Source organism: Bufo bufo, chromosome 6 (genome assembly GCF_905171765.1).
Source record: "Bufo bufo chromosome 6, aBufBuf1.1, whole genome shotgun sequence".
Taxonomy (NCBI): Eukaryota; Metazoa; Chordata; class Amphibia; order Anura; family Bufonidae; genus Bufo; species Bufo bufo.
In genome coordinates this window covers 416036194-416054359 of record NC_053394.1, presented here as the reverse complement: position 1 = coordinate 416054359, position 18166 = coordinate 416036194, and the positions used below count along the sequence as shown (strand labels likewise).

The 18166-nt window shown below is 45.7% G+C and overlaps 1 protein-coding gene across 1 annotated transcript in view; it reads left to right on the top strand.

Annotated features, from left to right (window-relative positions):
• The window catches only part of TTYH2 (tweety family member 2), a 70771-nt gene extending 58351 nt beyond the window's left edge, over nucleotides 1–12420 (top strand). Inside the window, exons 7-14 of the mRNA XM_040437151.1 lie at nucleotides 2715–2784; nucleotides 2869–2924; nucleotides 3002–3094; nucleotides 4522–4614; nucleotides 4721–4863; nucleotides 5220–5405; nucleotides 6509–6587; nucleotides 11654–12420. Of these exons, the coding sequence (XP_040293085.1) occupies nucleotides 2715–2784; nucleotides 2869–2924; nucleotides 3002–3094; nucleotides 4522–4614; nucleotides 4721–4863; nucleotides 5220–5405; nucleotides 6509–6587; nucleotides 11654–11734 (801 nt within the window). The 3' untranslated portion in view covers nucleotides 11735–12420. The remainder of the gene's footprint in view (nucleotides 1–2714; nucleotides 2785–2868; nucleotides 2925–3001; nucleotides 3095–4521; nucleotides 4615–4720; nucleotides 4864–5219; nucleotides 5406–6508; nucleotides 6588–11653) is intronic.
• Nucleotides 12421–18166: the final 5746 nt, after the last annotated feature.

Below are 18166 nucleotides of genomic sequence, written 5' to 3'. Positions count from 1 at the left end.
AAAAATAGCCACATAATGTGGTCCTATAGTGCCAAAAAACATATACAGCATCCAAAAAATACCTACATGATACGGTCATATAGTGACAACAATACTGTTCTATACAGCCCTCATAATACAGCCATATTGATATGCAGCATCTAAATAATACCCACATAATATGGTCATACAGTGCCAAAAAATAGAGCATGCACAAAATATCCACGATACTGCCATATAAACAATACTGCAATATACAGTCCTCATAATACAACCATATAGTACCCAAATAAAATGCAGCAAAATATGGCCATATAGTGCCAAAAAATACTGCTGTACAAAGCTCTTATAAAACATCCATATAGTGCCCAAACGATATACAGCATCCATAAAATACCCATATAATACGGCTATATAGTGCTTAAACAATACCTCCCTATGCAGTCCTTATAATACAAATAGTGTCCAAATAATACCGACCTAATACAGCCATATAGTGCCAAAAGAATACAGCTCATGTAATATTACCATATAGTGCCCAAATGATACTGGCAACAATATGCCAAAAATAATACTGCCATAAACAGTCCTAATACAACTATGTAGTTCCCAAGTGATATTCAGCATCCAAATAGTCACATAATACAACCATATAGTGCTACAATACTGCCACGTACAGCCCCCATAATACAACCCTATAGTGCCCAAATGGTATGTAGCTACCAGGTAATACCTACATAATACAGCCACGTAATAATACAGCCATATAGGGCCCAAAGGATGTGCAGAATTTAAATAATATCCACATAACACAGCTATATAGTTCCCATATAATACTACAAGTGAATTCCCAAATTATGAGTGGTTTTATTTAATTGCGGGGGTAGGGGGGGGTTTGCTCAATTTGCCATCCCTTAAAATCGCCCTTTCTGGTGTATATAGAGGTTATGCCTGCCTGGATAGTTTTCATTCCATGCATCGCCCCCTAGAAGAGGCTTTTCCTCCAAAAAATTCAAGAAAGCCCCTTTTGTGTGCCTTAAAAATGTGAAAACCGTTTTTAAATATCTTGCTTCTAGCCTGAGATATAATCACTGGAAGTTACAGGCCTGAAGTCTGAGGCTGCACTACTGAGACATTCTAACTCTCTCTTCTGGTCTCTGTCAGGTGCTAAGTTATCGTGGAGACTTTCTTTGGATAGTGAGCTGAATCCACACAGTTTATCCTGGTCTCAGACGCTGCACCTGATAACAATCAGGAGGGGACGTGTTATCAAAATCTTTCAGTAGTGCAGCCTCAGGCTTTGAACCTGTATCTTCATTTGATCATATCTCAGCATAGGAATAAGAGATTAAGAAACTGTTTTCACGTTTTTAATGTACGCCAAAGGGCTTTTTTTTTTTGTATGTTTATCTGGAAGATTTCCTTGAAGATCAGGTCAAGTGCAGATCTGCAGACTCAGATTTATCACATTACGTATCCAGAACTTGACACCCAGCTCTGATATATCTGGCCTTGGTTGCGGCTCCCCTCTGGGAATCTAATATCTCAGAGATACAGGTTGTGTTCTTGGATTCCCCTGGGGTCTGATCTCAGCTTTTTGTCCTTCTGATTCCTCCAGTCGTTGCTAATTGGATTTCTCCGTTTTCTCGAGCTCCGGCTTCGCCTGATTTGCACATTATATTCTTTCCGCCACGGTGATGAGGCAGGTATCGGCAGAGAGATAAATAGTGACATTGATTCTCATTAGAGAGAGGTGCCCTTCACTGGCCACAGGGCGAGATGGCATTCTGTGCCATGTAGAGGAGGGCACCATGCACGGTCTGCTCTGTGGGAAGAATCATCTAGTTTGGGTTCTGTTAAAGGGGCCTCGCCACCTTTTTCAAAAGAATTGTTGAAGAGCATCGGTCCGCTCTCCTGATATGTCAAAATCCGGATATTTTTTCCTAGAAATCCATGTTGCGTCATTCCTCTATTATTCCACCTGGAAATGTCTGTGGGCGATAACATTCTCTTCGTCTCACATCCCAACACACACGTATACTTGCCTGCACTTATTGAATAGTGTGAAGGTCACGCCCCTTTGACAAGTAGAATGGTATCACCCAATTGTCAAAGTGTTCAGAGGAACAGCAAGAAGTAGAATTATTTTATGTAGAACGCATTTAATAAAACCGTTTTGGAGTACTCTGCACTTAGAACTCAGTTATTCCTCTTGGAAATGTATGAATAAATTGACAACTGGGGGAGATGCCATTTCCCTTGTAAGTGGGTCCTGCCCCTGCAAATTCTGTGGTCTGTTGGGACCCACCCCATTGGCGGCTGAGAACGGTTACACCCAGTTGTCGATTTGTGTCTATATTTCCAGGAGGAATAACAGAGGAAGATGCTCCAGAATTGTTGTTTCATGGAGAAGAGGTCCTCTTTACGTGACCTTTAGCCCTGTTGTCTGAGAAAGCCGGCTGAGGATCCGATTCTGATTCCTGATGGACCCTGTTGACCTGAGTTGGTTCCTTCGAGGGTAGAAAATTTTGGAAAGTCAGATGACGACCCCAGTAGTGTGAATAGAGCCTCACACAACTGCGGTCTGTGGCAGGTTTGCAGATCAGGACACTAGGAAAGCTGGGCGGCAAAAGCCATGTGGAGAATGTAATGGTGGCCGGACACCAGGTCAATGATAATTAAAGGGACATCTGTATTTTAAAGGAAAATGCTATAAATGATACCATGTCTTGCAGGGCACCAGTGATTTCTGCGTGGCACCTGACAAATTCATCATGAACATGACACAAGATCACATCAGTGCAGGTAATCTCCGCCATAGATGGACACTTGGCTGGGAGGATGCCACTGATGATGCCCAGTAACCATAGCTTGTGCTTGTCTTTGCAGAAGTCGTCCATTATTACTTGTACTGCAGCCAGAGTCTGAAGAACCCCTTCCAGCAGGTACACGGAGGAGACCCCAGACCGTATGTCACTGTGAATCTGCCAAAATCTGACACTAATCCTCTCCCCCTTATCAGACCCTGAACGTCTTCCAGAAGTCGCTGACCACCATGCAAATCCAGATACAAGGCTTACTTCAGTTTGCCGTGCCCATATTTCCTACTGCCCAGGTAGGACTGATGTAAAATAGTTCTGCACCAAAATAAATCTGTGTACAGTCACCACTAGGGGGAGCTAACAGTGTAGGGAGTTATACAGCTAGTATTAAACTCAGTGGGAACTGGATAAATCTGTGTGCAGCGGGCGCCCTCTTGTGGCAGCTGTAGAAATGTCCCAGCAAGCAGGAGAGCTTTTTCACCATGGACCCCGCAGTAGGAGCATGGTCAGTCTTCACAAGGCCATAAATATTTCAGGGGGCTTTCTATACAAAAAAAATTGATTGCCGATCCGTCAGTGCTTGACCTCCAAGATCCCCACCGGGCAGCACAGTGAGTGGACGAGCGACACCTTCATTTTGTGGTTTGGTCCAACAAGTCACACTAAGGATGGGCCCTCAGTTTTATAGTCCCTGTCCCTTTAAGGAGTAGTTTCTTCTGTGACTTTTATGGCATGGTGATAGGATATGCCTTAAAAGTCTGATAGCTGCGGGGCCCGTCTCTGGGACCCACTCCTATTTGAAGAACGGGGCCTTAAAGGGAATGGATGCAGGCTTGGCTTTCTCCATGTACTGGTATGGGACTTCTAAAAATAGCCAAGGAGAAAGAAGAGGACATGGAGGGACCCTGTTCTAGAGACAGAAGCAGGTCCCACACCTGTCGGACATTTATGGCATGTCCTATCAAAATGCCATAAATGTCTAAGATGGTATTACCCCTTTAAAGATAAAATTCTGCCTTCCTGCAACAACCACTAGGGGGAGCTTACGATCTTGCTGAATACAGATTTATTATTAACGTGATTATCTCATAATCCACAATCCATCTGACCACAGAATAGGTGATGAGTGTCTGACAGCTAGGAGTCCCACTGATAAGAAGAACTGAGGTCTCGTGTCCTCTGAGTATGCACGGTGAGGCTTCAGTCAAAGTCTATGGGACTGACCAAGACAGCTGAGCGCTGTACTCTATATGAGTCAGTCTAGTAGACTTTGAATGGAGCACATTCTCTTCCACCAATCCATTCAAACAGGGGACACATAACCCCTGTTATTGTGATCAGTGGGGGTCCCCGTGGTCAGGCCCCACTGATCAGACTGATTATTAGTGTTGATTATGGGAGTCATCGCCTTAGAGCTGTATAAATCCGCATGTAGTTTGCTGCCCCTAGTGGTGACCAGTGATATTTCAAAGGCATTTTCTTCTATTTTCAGCTAATGCTTATAATCTACAGCACAGTGTGTCTTTTCTGCCTGGGCACAGCTGGGGATTTGTTACTCGTGGCAGTGAATGGACCGCATGCTGTATTTTGTCCTCTACAATCATCCTGCATTGTTCTCCACCATAATTATATCTGCATGAAGTATAAACATATATACTGACCCCATCCATTTAGTGTAAAAATCTTAAAACCACAATGCCGTACCTTGTGCTTCTTCCAGAAAGATCTCCAGGGCATCCAACTGCTGCTGAACACGTCCGAGTCTAACCTGCACCAGCTCACCGCTCTGCTGGACTGCCGAGGACTCCATAAGGTACGGGGGAGGGGCGACGGAGCCATTTTCAGATTGTGCCATTTTTATAAAACCCTACACTTCCAATTATCCGGAATATCTGGTAATCCGGCAAACATCTTCTCAGGATTACTTGGAGGCCCTTATCGGCATCTGCTACGACGGAGTGGAAGGACTTCTTTATCTCGGCCTCTTCTCTCTCCTGGCAGCATTTGCCTTCACCTCCATGGTATGTGCCGTACCACAAGCCTGGAAGCATCTGGTGGCAAGGTGAGATTTCTAGATCGGCTGTTATGCCATGATCGTACTCCAGGGGGCAGCACATGAAAGGGCAGATGGTATGTGCTCCCTCTTAAAAACAGAGGATCACCTGTGGGTCGTAAGGGAATTGCATTTCGAGCAGTTGTCTAATTGATTTCCATTAGGAGGGTAGGTAATGGAGAAGTGTAGTCAGAATATAGGCGCTGTTTATAGCAGAGTGTACACGCCAACCTATGGCACAGCTGACCATAAACACTGCCGTCAATTATTAAGTCCCCCTCCCCCATGGTGATGCCTCTAATGAACGTGCCGTGACGCTATCCGCTGAGGGATGTGTGATTTACTCCCGGGCGTTTGTTTTTCAGAGACCGAGATTACAACGACATCGATGAGGAAGATCCCTTTAACCCTCAGGCCCGTCGCATAGCGGTGCACAACCCCAACCGGGGGCAGCTGAGGAGCTTCTGCAGTTACAGCAGCAGTCTGGGCAGCCAGGCCAGTCTGCAGCCGCCAGGTCAAACCATCTCCAACGCTCCCATGGCCGAATACATGTAAGTAGTAGTTGCTAGAGATATCCGTGTAGAAGAGCTGTGTTTGTTATCTCGTACAACCATCACCTAAAGGTGGTTCTCTATAGCATAGGTTCAAGGGGTAGATATCATGTAGGTAGGTGTCAGCAACCTCCGCCACTTCAGCTGTTATAAAACTTCAACTCCCAGCATGCACACTTGCTCGCTGTTGCAGGAACTCCCATAAAAGTCAATGGAACATGCTAAGGGTTGTATTTTCATGATTTGTTGGGAAGTGGTACTTGATTTAGAATCGCCTAAACCAGGGATGACCAACCTGCGGCCCTCCAGCTGTTGCAAAACTACAACTACCAGCACGCTTGGACAGCCTACAGCTATTAGGGCATGCTGGGAGTTGTAGTTTTGCAACAGCTGGAGGGCAGCAGGTTGAGCATGCCTGAACTAAACCAAAGACTAAACTCAGATGGAAATTCAGCTCTGCTACATCTGTAGGTTTCATCTTCCAGTTTGCCATCTAGATATACAGCTCTAAACACCCCCAGCGATCAGCTGTAATCTATGGTAGTAACTGTCAGCAAGTGTTCAGTTCCCCTGCAGTGCCACCACAGGAGAAATAAAGCATTACACTCTTCCTAGTAAAATTAATAAACAGCCTGAGTAATGCAGGATCGGCCAGGTCCTCCAGAGCTGAAGACAATCGCTCTAGGTCAGGCATGCTCAACCTGTGGCCCTCCAACTGTTGTAAAACTACAACTTCCACCATTCCCTGCAGTAGGCTGTTCAGGGATGCTGGGAGTTGTAGTTTTGCAACAGCTGGAGGGCCACAGGTTGAACTGTTTTTTGGAAGAAAGCAGCCATGTTCTGGAATGTTTTTTAATTCATTTGACCATTTATCACAGGCATCCTCAAACTGCGGCCCTCCAGCTGTTGCAAAACTACAACTCCCAGCATGCCCGAACAGCCTACAGCTATCAGTCTACAGCAGGGCATTGTGGGAGTTGTAGTTTTACAACAGCTGGAGGGCCGCAGTTTGAGGATGCCTGATTTATCACATTGCACTGAATGCTACTGGCCCTACAGTTTCTGCACGACTAAATCCGCGTCTCTTCTGCTTTCTCTTAAAGGAACCAAGCAGCGCTTTTTGGTGGTAATCCTCGCTACGAAAACGTTCCACTGATCGGGAGAGGATCGCCCCCACCCACGGTACGCTGGGCCTCTGAATCCAAATCCTTCTTGTAGCCGCCTGCTGACAGCTTGTACTGCGGTCATTTAAAGCAATACAGGATAGTGTGTCAGGGCTTCACTGTCCTAGTCCTATATCTAAATACCTGGCAGCGGGGGTTTTTGATGCACCCAACACCTGACTTGACACTCTATGCCACTGATGGTATTTTCCCAATATTTCCAATAAACTAAATTATTATCAACAGCTACTTGTATGAGATCAGAAAAAAAACATGGCTGCTTCCTTCCAAAAACAGCGCCACCTTTGTCCATGGGCTGGTATTTCAGCTCGGGGCAAATACAGGTGAATCAGTCTGTGCTGCAATACCACAAACAACCTGTGGAGAAGGGTGGCATGGTTTACCAATGATACCTTAACGTGTCTGCCATATCATGAGGAGTGTGAATTAAGAAAAGGGTGGTGCCTTGGCGCCACCTAGGCTTCAATCACCAGCTATATGGCACTGTAGATATGATGATGAAGCCTCGTGCCTCTCCTAGTACTATTATAAATTAATTTGTCCTCCTCCATGACTGCTCACCAATGTTATTAGGTAATTAGGTATTTTGATCTTGGATATGTGACTCCCATGGTTGCCCAACGTGTGAGTAATGACAAGACCCCCCTCACCCTTGTGCCTCTTTTTGACCCCATGGGTCTTCAAAAGGAATTTAGAGTACAGTGGTCTCATAAAAAAAAAAAGCCATAGATTAATGAAAGAGGTATGACTCCTTATAAAAATCTGATTACTACGGCAGTAATAGGAAAAATGTGGCTTGTGTCCTGCCAAGCCTGCTCTTAAGGTGGCCATATTACATTAGATGTGTATCGGACAATTTTGGCAGGATGGGAGACAAACTGATGTGTATGGGGATGTCCTGACTCTGCCCAGATAAAGAAAGAAGGATCAGGCATGTTGGAGCTCAACATGCTCAATCCTTTTGCTGCCAGAGGAGTCTGACACAGGCTTACTCCCCTCTTCATATCGAAAACGCATGCGCTCTCAGTCAAACTGAACGCACACGTGTCTGCGAATGAGTGTTTGGTTGACAGCTATCTAACATGTATAACATATTGGTTGCTAGGGATGTGGCCCCCCAACAACCTCCTGTAAGCGTCTGTACTTGTCAGGCAGTGCCTCTGTCTCCGTTTACATAGTCAGGCAGCCACGCCGTGACATTCCACGTTATCCGGCATTATTAATCCGATTTTTCAAAAAAAAAGAAACAAATTTATGGAGAGAATCTGTTAAGACCCCAAAGATAATCCACTTGGTGGTCAGCATTCAACCATGGATGTGTAATGTAGGCACTGAATATACATTTTAACAGGTAAATGGTGTTTTTAGTAATATGCTGCATTTTTGGAGTAATTTTGCTCGTCACTTGTTCACATGTATACTGCCTGCTAATCCATCTTTTGTTTCTGCATGCTTGTTTTGGAGCTTTGTAATGTAAAACGTAAGTTGTATCACTGTCTGTAATGTCCAGTGTCCACCCACCCACTAGTGTCATAGGGTCAGAGTATATATGTTATATCAGTCTGTCTGCGGAGACCTCCCTTCCCCAACCAATCCAATCCTTATGGGTGTGCCACTTCCCTGTGTAGAACATCCCCATTTATGGGATTGGGGTAGGTTCCCGCTCCAAAAAAATATATATATATATATTTATACAGTGAGGAACAGAAGTATTTAAACACCCTGTCATTTTGCAATTTCTCCCACATAGAAATCATGGAGGGGTCTGAAATTCACATTGTAGGTGCATTCCCACACAGAGAGACAGAATTTTTTTAAAAAAAATTCAGGAAATCACATTGTATGATTTGTAAAGAATGTATTTGTCTTCCACGGCTGAACATAAGTATTTGAACACCTGAGAAACAGCAAGAATTCTGGTGCTTAAAGACCTGTTACTGTGCCTTTAAAAAGTCCACCTCTACTCCACTCATTAATCTAACTTAGTAGCACCTGTCTGAGCTCTTTAAAGACACCTGTCCACCCCACAGTCAGTCAGACGCCAACTACTACCATGGGCAAGACCAAAGACCTGTCAAAAGACACCAGAGACAAAATTGTGGACCTCCACAAGGCTGGAAAGGGCTACGGGGCAACTGCCAAGCAGCTTGGTGAAAATAGATCAACTGTTGGAGCAATTGTTAGAAAATGATAGAGACTAAAGACGACTGTCAGTCTCCCTCGGACTGGGGCTCCATGCAAGATCTCACCTCGTGGGGTATCACTGATAAGATAGGTGAGGAATCAGCCCACAACTACAATGGAGATGCTGGTCAATGACATGAAGAGAGCTGGGACCACAGTTTCAAAGGTCACTGTCGGTAGAACACTACGACATCATGGTTTCAAATCATGCATTGCACGGAAGGTTCCCCTGCTCCAGTCATCACATGTCCAGGCCCGTCTGAAGTTTGCCAATGACCATCTGTATGATCCAGAGGAGGCATGGGAGAAAGTCATGTGGTCAGATGAGACCAAAGTAGAACTTTTTGGTCTAAACTTCACTCGTCGTGTTTGGAGGAAAAAGAAGGATGAGTTGCATCCCAAGAACACCGTCACTACTGTGAAGCATGGGGAAGGGGGGGGGTGTAACATCATGCTTTGGGGGTGCTTTTCTGCGAAGGGGACAGGGCCACTGTACTGTATTAAGGAGAGGATGAATGGGGCCATTTATTGTGAGATTTTGGGCAACAACCTCCTTCCCTCAGTCAGAGCATTGAAGATGGGTCGTGGCTAGGTCTTCCAACATGACAACGACCCGAAGCACACAGCCAAGATAACCATGGAGTGGCTCCGTAAGAAGCATATCAAGGTTCTGGAGTGGCCTAGCCAGTCTCCAGACCTAAATCCAATAGAACATCTTTAGAGGGAGCTGAAACTCTGTGTTGCTCAGAGACAGCCCCGAAACCTGACAGATCTAGAGGAGATCTGTGTGGAGGAGTGGGCCAAAATCCCTGCTGCAGTGTGAGTAAACCTGGTCAAGAACTACAGGAAACGTCTGACCTCTGTAATTGCAAACAAAGGCTTCTGGACCAAATATTAACACAGATTTTCTCAGGTGTTCAAATACTTATGTTCAGCCGTGCAAGACAAATACATTCTTTACAAATCATACAATGTGATTTCCTGAATAAAAAATAATAATTCTGCCTCTCAGAGTGGGAAGGCACCTACAATGTAAAATTCAGACCCCTCCATGATTTCTAAGTGGGAGAACTTGCAAAATCACAGGGTGTTTAAATACTTCTGCTCCTCACTGTATATGTGTATATAATATACCAGATTTATCATTTAAAAAAGTCCCATTAAAGTGCACATTCTCCGGGATTTACATATTGTTGACCTGCCCTCAGGACCCCCTTTGATCAGCTGTAGGAAGAGGCCTAGGCCTGTGGCGTCACATGGCTCCATTCAAGTGAATGGGGCTGGGCTGCAATACCAAACATAGGCGCTATCCAGTGTACGGTGCTGTGTTGGTATGCTGCAAGGAGGCCGCGGCACCCACGGGAGTGCTGCAGCCTTCTTAAACAGTTGATCGGCGGGGGTCCTGCAAGTCAGACCCCCGCCAATCTGATATTGATGACCTATCCTGATTATAGGTCATCAATAAAGGCCTGACCCTCTTGAGCTCCATTAATAGAGTGGCCCCCCTCCATACACAGTGCCATAAACAACACTGCCAGGAGAGTGCCCCCACAAAAACAGGGCCAGCAGATATATAGGATTCATTTTTCGTGATACACAACTTAATTCTTCTGCTACATTGATCGATGGAGAGAGAAATGATCAAGTTCTGCCGCCACTAGGGGGAGCTCCCTGCATATTTGGGAGCAGCATGAATACACACACATCAGCTCCCCCTAGTGGAGAGAATAGGCAAATATTTCAACTAATGATAGTGAAACTGGTGATGCAGAAACCCGACAAATTTGGATTTCTGCCGGATGTCGCGGAAACTTGCAGGTCGCATCGCAAACACATTCATCATCAATGTGGCAGCACAACACTTCAATTTTTGCGTGTAGCCTTAGATACACACCTTTATGCTTTACCTATAGGAAGGTATAGAGGCTGTGCATTCAGCAAATACAGCAACCACTGATTTTACATGGGGCTGCAGCTAAAAAGCTGACGTCACCCTGGGTCCGATGTTCTGAAGATGATTACTGAGCTCTTCCTGTGGCCTTGGCTGTTTTCTCTGATTGCACAGGACTTCCTTCCCACCGCCTCCTGTTCATTAGCCGCTCCATTAAATATATAGGACGTTTAAGTGCTGCGGTTTTCCTGGGGTTAAGGACAGCATTACACAGCGGAGTAGTATGTAGTGTACACAGGTCTGACTGATAGATCAGCAAGTACTTACCAAGGTCTAAACCCTAAACCAATCAACCCCTCCCCCACACTACAGCATTAATATATCCTCCGGAGCTGAGGCTGGTGTAATAAGGAGGGATGTTACTTGTGCAGCCCGCCATCACCGGCCTGGCAGGGTCGTCCATCCTGGATTCGTAAAATTTTCCGCCACTGACAAATCTGTTGTAAAATCAAAATACGAATGTAAGACATGAAGATTTTGTCCGTGGTGTAAGGGTCATTGGGTGAAATGCAGGTTTGTGTGATCTCCAAACATCTTTAGTTAGCATTGCTTTATATCTGATGGAAATCACCCAACCCCAACCCCCCCATACCTTAATTTTAATTTGCATACCCATTAGCACCCATAGAAGCTTGGCACACAATCCTTATACCAAGAGCCACCACTAGGTGGAGCTCATAGCTTACAGATTTATATAGCGCCCATTGAAGTCAATACTAATGAGCTCCCCCTAGTGGTAGCTTCATGTAGTCAGAATTTCACTAATTATCAAGTCGGGCATTAACTTTAAGTTATTCTGTGGAGCTCGATGGTGTCTGTTTCCCTGACCCCTCATGGTCTGTTTATGCTCCGTCGTATGTCTTGTGTATGATGCGTGCTTATATATTCTATCGTGATTTTACCTAATTTGATTTTTTATTTTTTTTTAGTATTCCCCAAGTATGAGGGCGACCTACCTTTCAGTCACTGAAGAGCCATCCAATATTTATGGCAATGAGTATCCAGCTTAGACCCCCCCCTCCCTCACCCTTATCTGCCAGCTGACGGCGCAGCCTGTGGAGGCCTCCCCTCCTGCCAAGAGCTAATGGAGAAGAGTCTGTCATTTTTGGTTGATATAGGGGAGTAATGGCTTGCAAGCCTTTCAGGCCGCAGGAAAATCCCATCTTACAGTGGACTGGACTATGGTCACACTATGGACATGACTTGGAAAGAAGAAATGCAATATAGCAATTTTAAGGGTGTATGAGATTTTTATTGGGGGGGGAGGGGCATGAGTTGGGAATAATGGCTTCCCAATCTCTCAAATATTGTCCCGTTGCAATATTTATATGACGGAGAATACTAGAACAGGAATACCACTGCTCCTTGCAGGTCTGTATATGCACCTTGCCCTAAAATAGTGGATAAAAAGTGGCTGAGGTCTAACGGTTTGGCTCTATGGAGCCACCTGCTGGAAGACTGGGGTAACAACCACTCAACTGATTTTTATTTTTATTTTTCTCTAAACTCATATCAGTATTGCAGGGGCTCAGGAAACCCCACCAGATGTGAAACTGATGTATCCTAAGCGTATGTAATGTTTTCTATGTACACGATTATCGCCCGCTGACAGCAAGGGTGGTGAAGCTATATAGACTGATATATGGTGACTACTTGTATTGTTTTTACTTGTTTAAAAAAAAAAATTGCTGCCCGATTTTTTGGGGGCGTTTGCTTTATTTTTTATTACGTGTGACTTGTCTTTCTTCCAGTCCCTGGAAATAAACATCTTAAGGACACGCTGTAATATTGTCTATGGTATTTTATTAGAAGGGGAGGGGGGTCAAAAAAAATCTGAGTTGTAGTACCAGACATGGCCTGTTAATCACAGTGGCGCTGTTTCTGGGTGAAAGTCGCCAACACCTTTTAACCTCTTCCGGACATAGGGCGTACACGTACAGGTGTGTATTTTCGATCACCGGCGGGCGGTGATCGGAACCCGGTGCCTGCTCAAATCATTGAGCAGGCACCTGGGGCAAATGCGCTGGGGGGTCCTGTGACCCCCCCGTGTATGCGATCGCAGAAAACCGCAGGTCAATTCAGACCTGCGTTTCCGGGTTATTCGGGTCTCACAGGATGGTGATCGGTGGTGTGATTTTACCCCACCAATCACCATCCTGCGATCCTGAGTGGTGATGGTGACATCACCTCTCAGGATCGCTTCTGATTGGTAGGAGGGCGGGCCGGCGGCAGTTTCAAATGATAGCAGCGCTCCTCTCCTCCTCCTTTTGTGTCCAGAGCCCGAGGAGAGAGGAGCGTTGCTGCTGCACGTGCGATCTGTGCCCCATCACCCATCCTTGCCCCCAGGACCGAATCTGTGCCCCAGCACCCCCATCTTTATCAGGTAATTAGGGAAAGTATAGGGAAAGGTTGGGCTAGGCAGGGATATAAAAGGGAAAGTTAGTGGGAAAAAAAAGTTTGGTTGCATCACCCTAAGTAAGGTGTCTGGGGTCCACAGCACAGCTGTGTGACCCTAGACCCCCCTAGGGGGGCTGCTGCTTTGCCCCCCTCCCCCCACAACTTTTTTGGGGGGCAGTCATTTTTTTTATTTATTTTTTGTGCATACGCTGACTGCACTCTTAGCGTCCGGCCACTGTTAGCGCATCGCACACCCCACTGCTGATCAACTTCGGACGGTCTGAATTTTTTTTTTACTTTTTTATCACATTTTTCCCCCTTTTTTTTTAGTTAGTCTTTTTTTTTTCTGTTAGTTTTAGGGATAAGTACGTGAACACCCGTGCCCCCACACACACGCACACCAAATAAAGATTTACACGCACGCACATACACACGCAGACACACACTCCCCTATGGCCCGCCAGACGTTCTCGGCTGAGGATGCATACGCCCAGCTTGCCTCCGACTCCGAGAGTCCCAGTGAGGACGAGGATGACCCCACTTTCCTGTTGTCATCTACATCCTCCTCATCATCTAGTGATGATGATGAGCCCCCAAGGCGGCGGAGACGCCACCAGGCGGAGCAAGGGGACAGCCATGATAGGGACCCTGTGGCCCACCCTAGTACGAGCAGCTCTGGGGCTCGTACTAGTTTTCCGGCCCACCAGTTAAATCTACCGGAGCCCCCTGCCGGTGAACCTGTCTGGTGTACCCCAGAGCGATACGAGCCCGTGATTCCTGATTTTGTAGGCAAACCAGTAATCCAGATTTCCACAGTGGGCTTCACTGAATATGACTTTTTTTAGTCATTTTTTCAGTGACCCACTGGTAAATCTAATGGTGGAGCAGACAAACCTGTACGCCCAACAGTTCGTCGCTCAACACCCAGGCTCCTTTTTGGCTAGGCCCGGTGTCTGGACGCCGGTCAGTGCAGCCGAGATAAGGACATTTTGGGGCCTCGTGCTGCATATGGGTCTGGTCAAGAAACCTAGTGTAAGGCTGTACTGGAGTGGGGACATCCTATACCAGACCCCACTTTACAGTACAGCCATGACACGCTCCCGGTTTGAGGCCATCCGGAAATGTCTGCATTATTCAGATAATGCAGCATGTCCACCCCGAGGTGATCCTGCCTATGACCGTCTGTATAAGATACGGCCGGTCATCGATCATTTTGGGGACAGATTTGTACAGGCCTATGTACCTGGAAGTGAGGTCGCGATTGATGAGTCTCTCATTGCGTTCAAGGGGAGACTCATTTTCCGCCAATATATTCCCACAAAGCGGGCGAGGTATGGCGTGAAGCTGTACAAACTTTGTGAGAGTACCTCAGGGTACACTTACAAGTTTGGTGTATACGAGGGGCGAGATTCCCGTATTCAACCCCCAGAATGTCCCCCCCACTCTGGGTGTTACCGGGAAACTCGTGTGGGACCTTATGTACCCACTGCTGGATAAGGGTTACCACCTTTGCGTGGATAACTTTTATACCAGTATCCCCTTGTTCCAGTCCCTCGCCGCCAGATCCACGTCCTTTTTTTATTGACACCATGTCCCTGATGCCCCCCTATAGTAAAAACTCCACAAAAGTGACCCCATCTAAGAAACTACACCCCTCAAGGTATTCAAAACTAATTTTACAAACTTTATTAACCCTTTAGGTGTTCCTCAACATTTAATGGCAAATGGAGATCAAATTTCAGAATTTCAATTTTTGGTAACCATGCCTCACAAAAATGTAATCTAGAGCAACCAAAAATCATATGTACCCTAAAAATAATCCTAACAAAACCGCCACCTTATCCTGTAGTTTCCAAAATGGGGTCACTTTTAGGGAGTTTCTACTCCAGGGGTGCATCAGGGGGGTTGAAACAGGACACGGTGTAAATAAACCGGTCCATAAAAATCATCCCTCCAAAAACCAAACGGCGCACCTTTCCCTCTACGCCCCGCTTTGTGGCCGTACAGTAGTGTGCGGACACATATGGGGTGTTACTGTAAACGGGAGAGTCAGGGCGATAAAGATAGTCTTGTTTGGCTGTTAACCCTTGCTTTGTTAGTGGAAAAAATGGGTTAAAATGGAAAATTAGGCAAAAAAAAGAAATTTTCAAATTTCATCCCCATTTGCCAATAACTCTTGTGCAACACCTAAAGGGTTAACAAAGTTTGTAAAATCAGTTTTGACTACCTCGAGGGGTGTAGTTTCTAGAATGGGGTCATTTTGGGGTGGTTTCTATTATATAAGCCTCACAAAGTGACTTCAGACCTGAACTGGTCCCTAAAAATTGGGTTTTTGAAAATTTCTGAAAAATGTCAAGGATTTGCTTCCAAACTTCTAAGCCTTGTAACATCCCCAAAATATAAAATATCATTCCCAAAATGATCCAAACATGAAGTAGACATATGGGGAATGTAAAGTAATAACTATGTTTGGAGGTAGATTCGCTAACAGGGATTGTAAGTCTTTAGCTGACACTCTAGGATTCTTCTTCACCTCATTGAGCAGTCTGCGCTGTGCTCTTGCAGTTATCTTTACAGGACGGCCACTCCTAGGGAGAGTAGCAGCAGTGCTGAACTTTCTCCATTTATAGACAATTTGTCTTACCGTGGACTGATGAACAGCAAGGCTTTTGGAGATACTTTTATAACCCTTTCCAGCTTTATGCAAATCAACAATTCTTAATCGTAGGTCTTCTGAGAGCTCTTTTGTGCGAGGCATCATTCACATCAGGCAATGAAAGCAAACCCAGAACTGGTGTGTGTGTTTTTATAGGGCAGGGCAGCTGTAACCAACACCTCCAATCTCATCTCATTGATTGGACTCCAGTTGGCTGACACCTCACTCCAATTAGCTCTAGGAGATGTCATTAGTCTAGGGGTTCACATACTTTTTCCCACCTGCACTGTGAATGTTTACATGGTGTGTTCAATAAAAACATGGTAACATTTAACTCTTTGTGTGTTTTTAGTTTAGGCAGACTGTGATTGTCTATTGTTGTGACTTAGATGAAGATCAGATCACATTTTATGACCAATTTGTGCAGAAATCCATATCATTCCAAAGGGTTCACATACTTTTTCTTGCAACTGTATATAAAGGGGTATTTCGGTTGTCCACAGGATAGGGGATAACTATTAAATGGGTGGGGGTCCATACCGCTGGGATCTCCACCGATCATGTAAACAGGGGCCCCCGTACCCTTGCAGCCCCCTCTGAAATGAACTAAGCGGCTGTTCGCACATGCGTGATGCCGCTCTATTTATTTTTATGGGAGTTCCGGAGATAGCCGAGTACATTACTCAGTTATCCCCGATATTCCCATATAAAAGGAATTGAGCGGCCATGCACATGCCCAGCCAGCCGCTCCATTCATTTCAGGAGGACTGCAGGGTGCAAGGGGCCCCTGTTCTGGTGATCGATGGAGGTCCCAGTGGATCTAATAGTTATCCCCTGTCCTGTGAATAGGGGATAACTTGTAACAACTGGAATACCCCTTTAAGACCATTTAGCCGCTGTATCCCGCTATTAACTAATGTAATACTACCCCCTATGGACAGGAATATATAGCAGAACTAGGTAGAATATTTAGGAGTTGCCCTTTAAGGCCAACTTGTTCCCTCTACTAAGCAGCAGTAGAGAATCGTAAACCAGCGCTGGTGGCATGGCCATTCACGTTTTCCAAGAGATGCCATTCAATACTTCATCTTTCCTGTAGGGGCGCTGTTGAAAATTAAAAAAATAACCATTGCAGTTCCCTGGTCACAAATGCCTAATCTAGTGGATGCTACCAGTGAGACCTCCCCACCATCAGCTGGTATCACGGAGTATATTAGCAGGTGGCGCCAATCTATTACCCCCAACTCCCACCCCATAGGAATCCTGGGGGTCTGCAGAATAGTGCTGCCCTGTCATCAGAATAAATTAGGGGGTACTCTGGAATGATAATACTTTCTAGGTCATTGCTCAAGAGCAGAACTCTGTGAATGCAGCCTACATGAAACCCAGGGGACAAGCAGACCCAAGCCTAAACAGACACACACATACTCCAATCACATCCAAAGCTGTCACTTTTAATTATTCATCTTGATCTATCCTAGAAAAAAAACTGCACCCCGTTGCAATGCATTGTGGGAAACACGCTTTTCTTCTGTCTGCAGCAATGCAGAGCATGCTCGGTATAGACTCTGACCCAGTGGAGTCATGTGGCCTTGGAATCTAGCATAATTTTGGATGTGAATGGAGTACAAGATGCAATCAAAGAATTATGATTATATCATGCAGGAAATCTAAGGTGATGTGCAATGGTGATTTCTGGCCACCCAGCTTTCCTGTAGTCCTGATATAGAGCCGCTCCTGTGTAACCATTCTTTTTTTTTGCTGCAGATTTGTCATTCTGGACTGGGTGACAACCAGTATAGCCTCAATGACGATGGCTGCCACCCACCTTTCCATGCCTGTGACTTTAGGGAAGGCGGGTGACTTGTACTGGTGTCTGTATTAGTTGTCACCCAGCTTTACCATAAACTGACTGGACAGATTTGAGAACTACTACACCTAATTTCCCTACTACCGACCAGTATGTCTTTGGAGTGTGAGACGGAAACCCAGGAGCCCGGTGCCAGGGGGTGCTCGCCATGGGGAAAGGCTCTTCTGTTGTGGCAGGACGTCCGCTCGTCATGGAGCAGATAAATGTTGGGGTGCACTTTCCTTTGTGGGGGGCACTATTGAAATTTATTACCAACTTTTAAAGTAGGTACAAAGCATAGCATTGCTAGCCACAGTGCCCCCACAACAGTACCATCACCCCCATAGCATTGCTAGCCACAATGTTCCAGTCAGTGACAGCTACAGTGCCCCCACAACAGTACCATCACCCTCATAGCATTGCTAGTTACAGTGCCATCACCCCCATGGCATTGCTATTTCCAGTGCCCCCAAAACAGTACCATCACCCCCATAGCATTGCTAGCCACAATGTCCCAGTCAGTGACAGCTACAGTGCCCC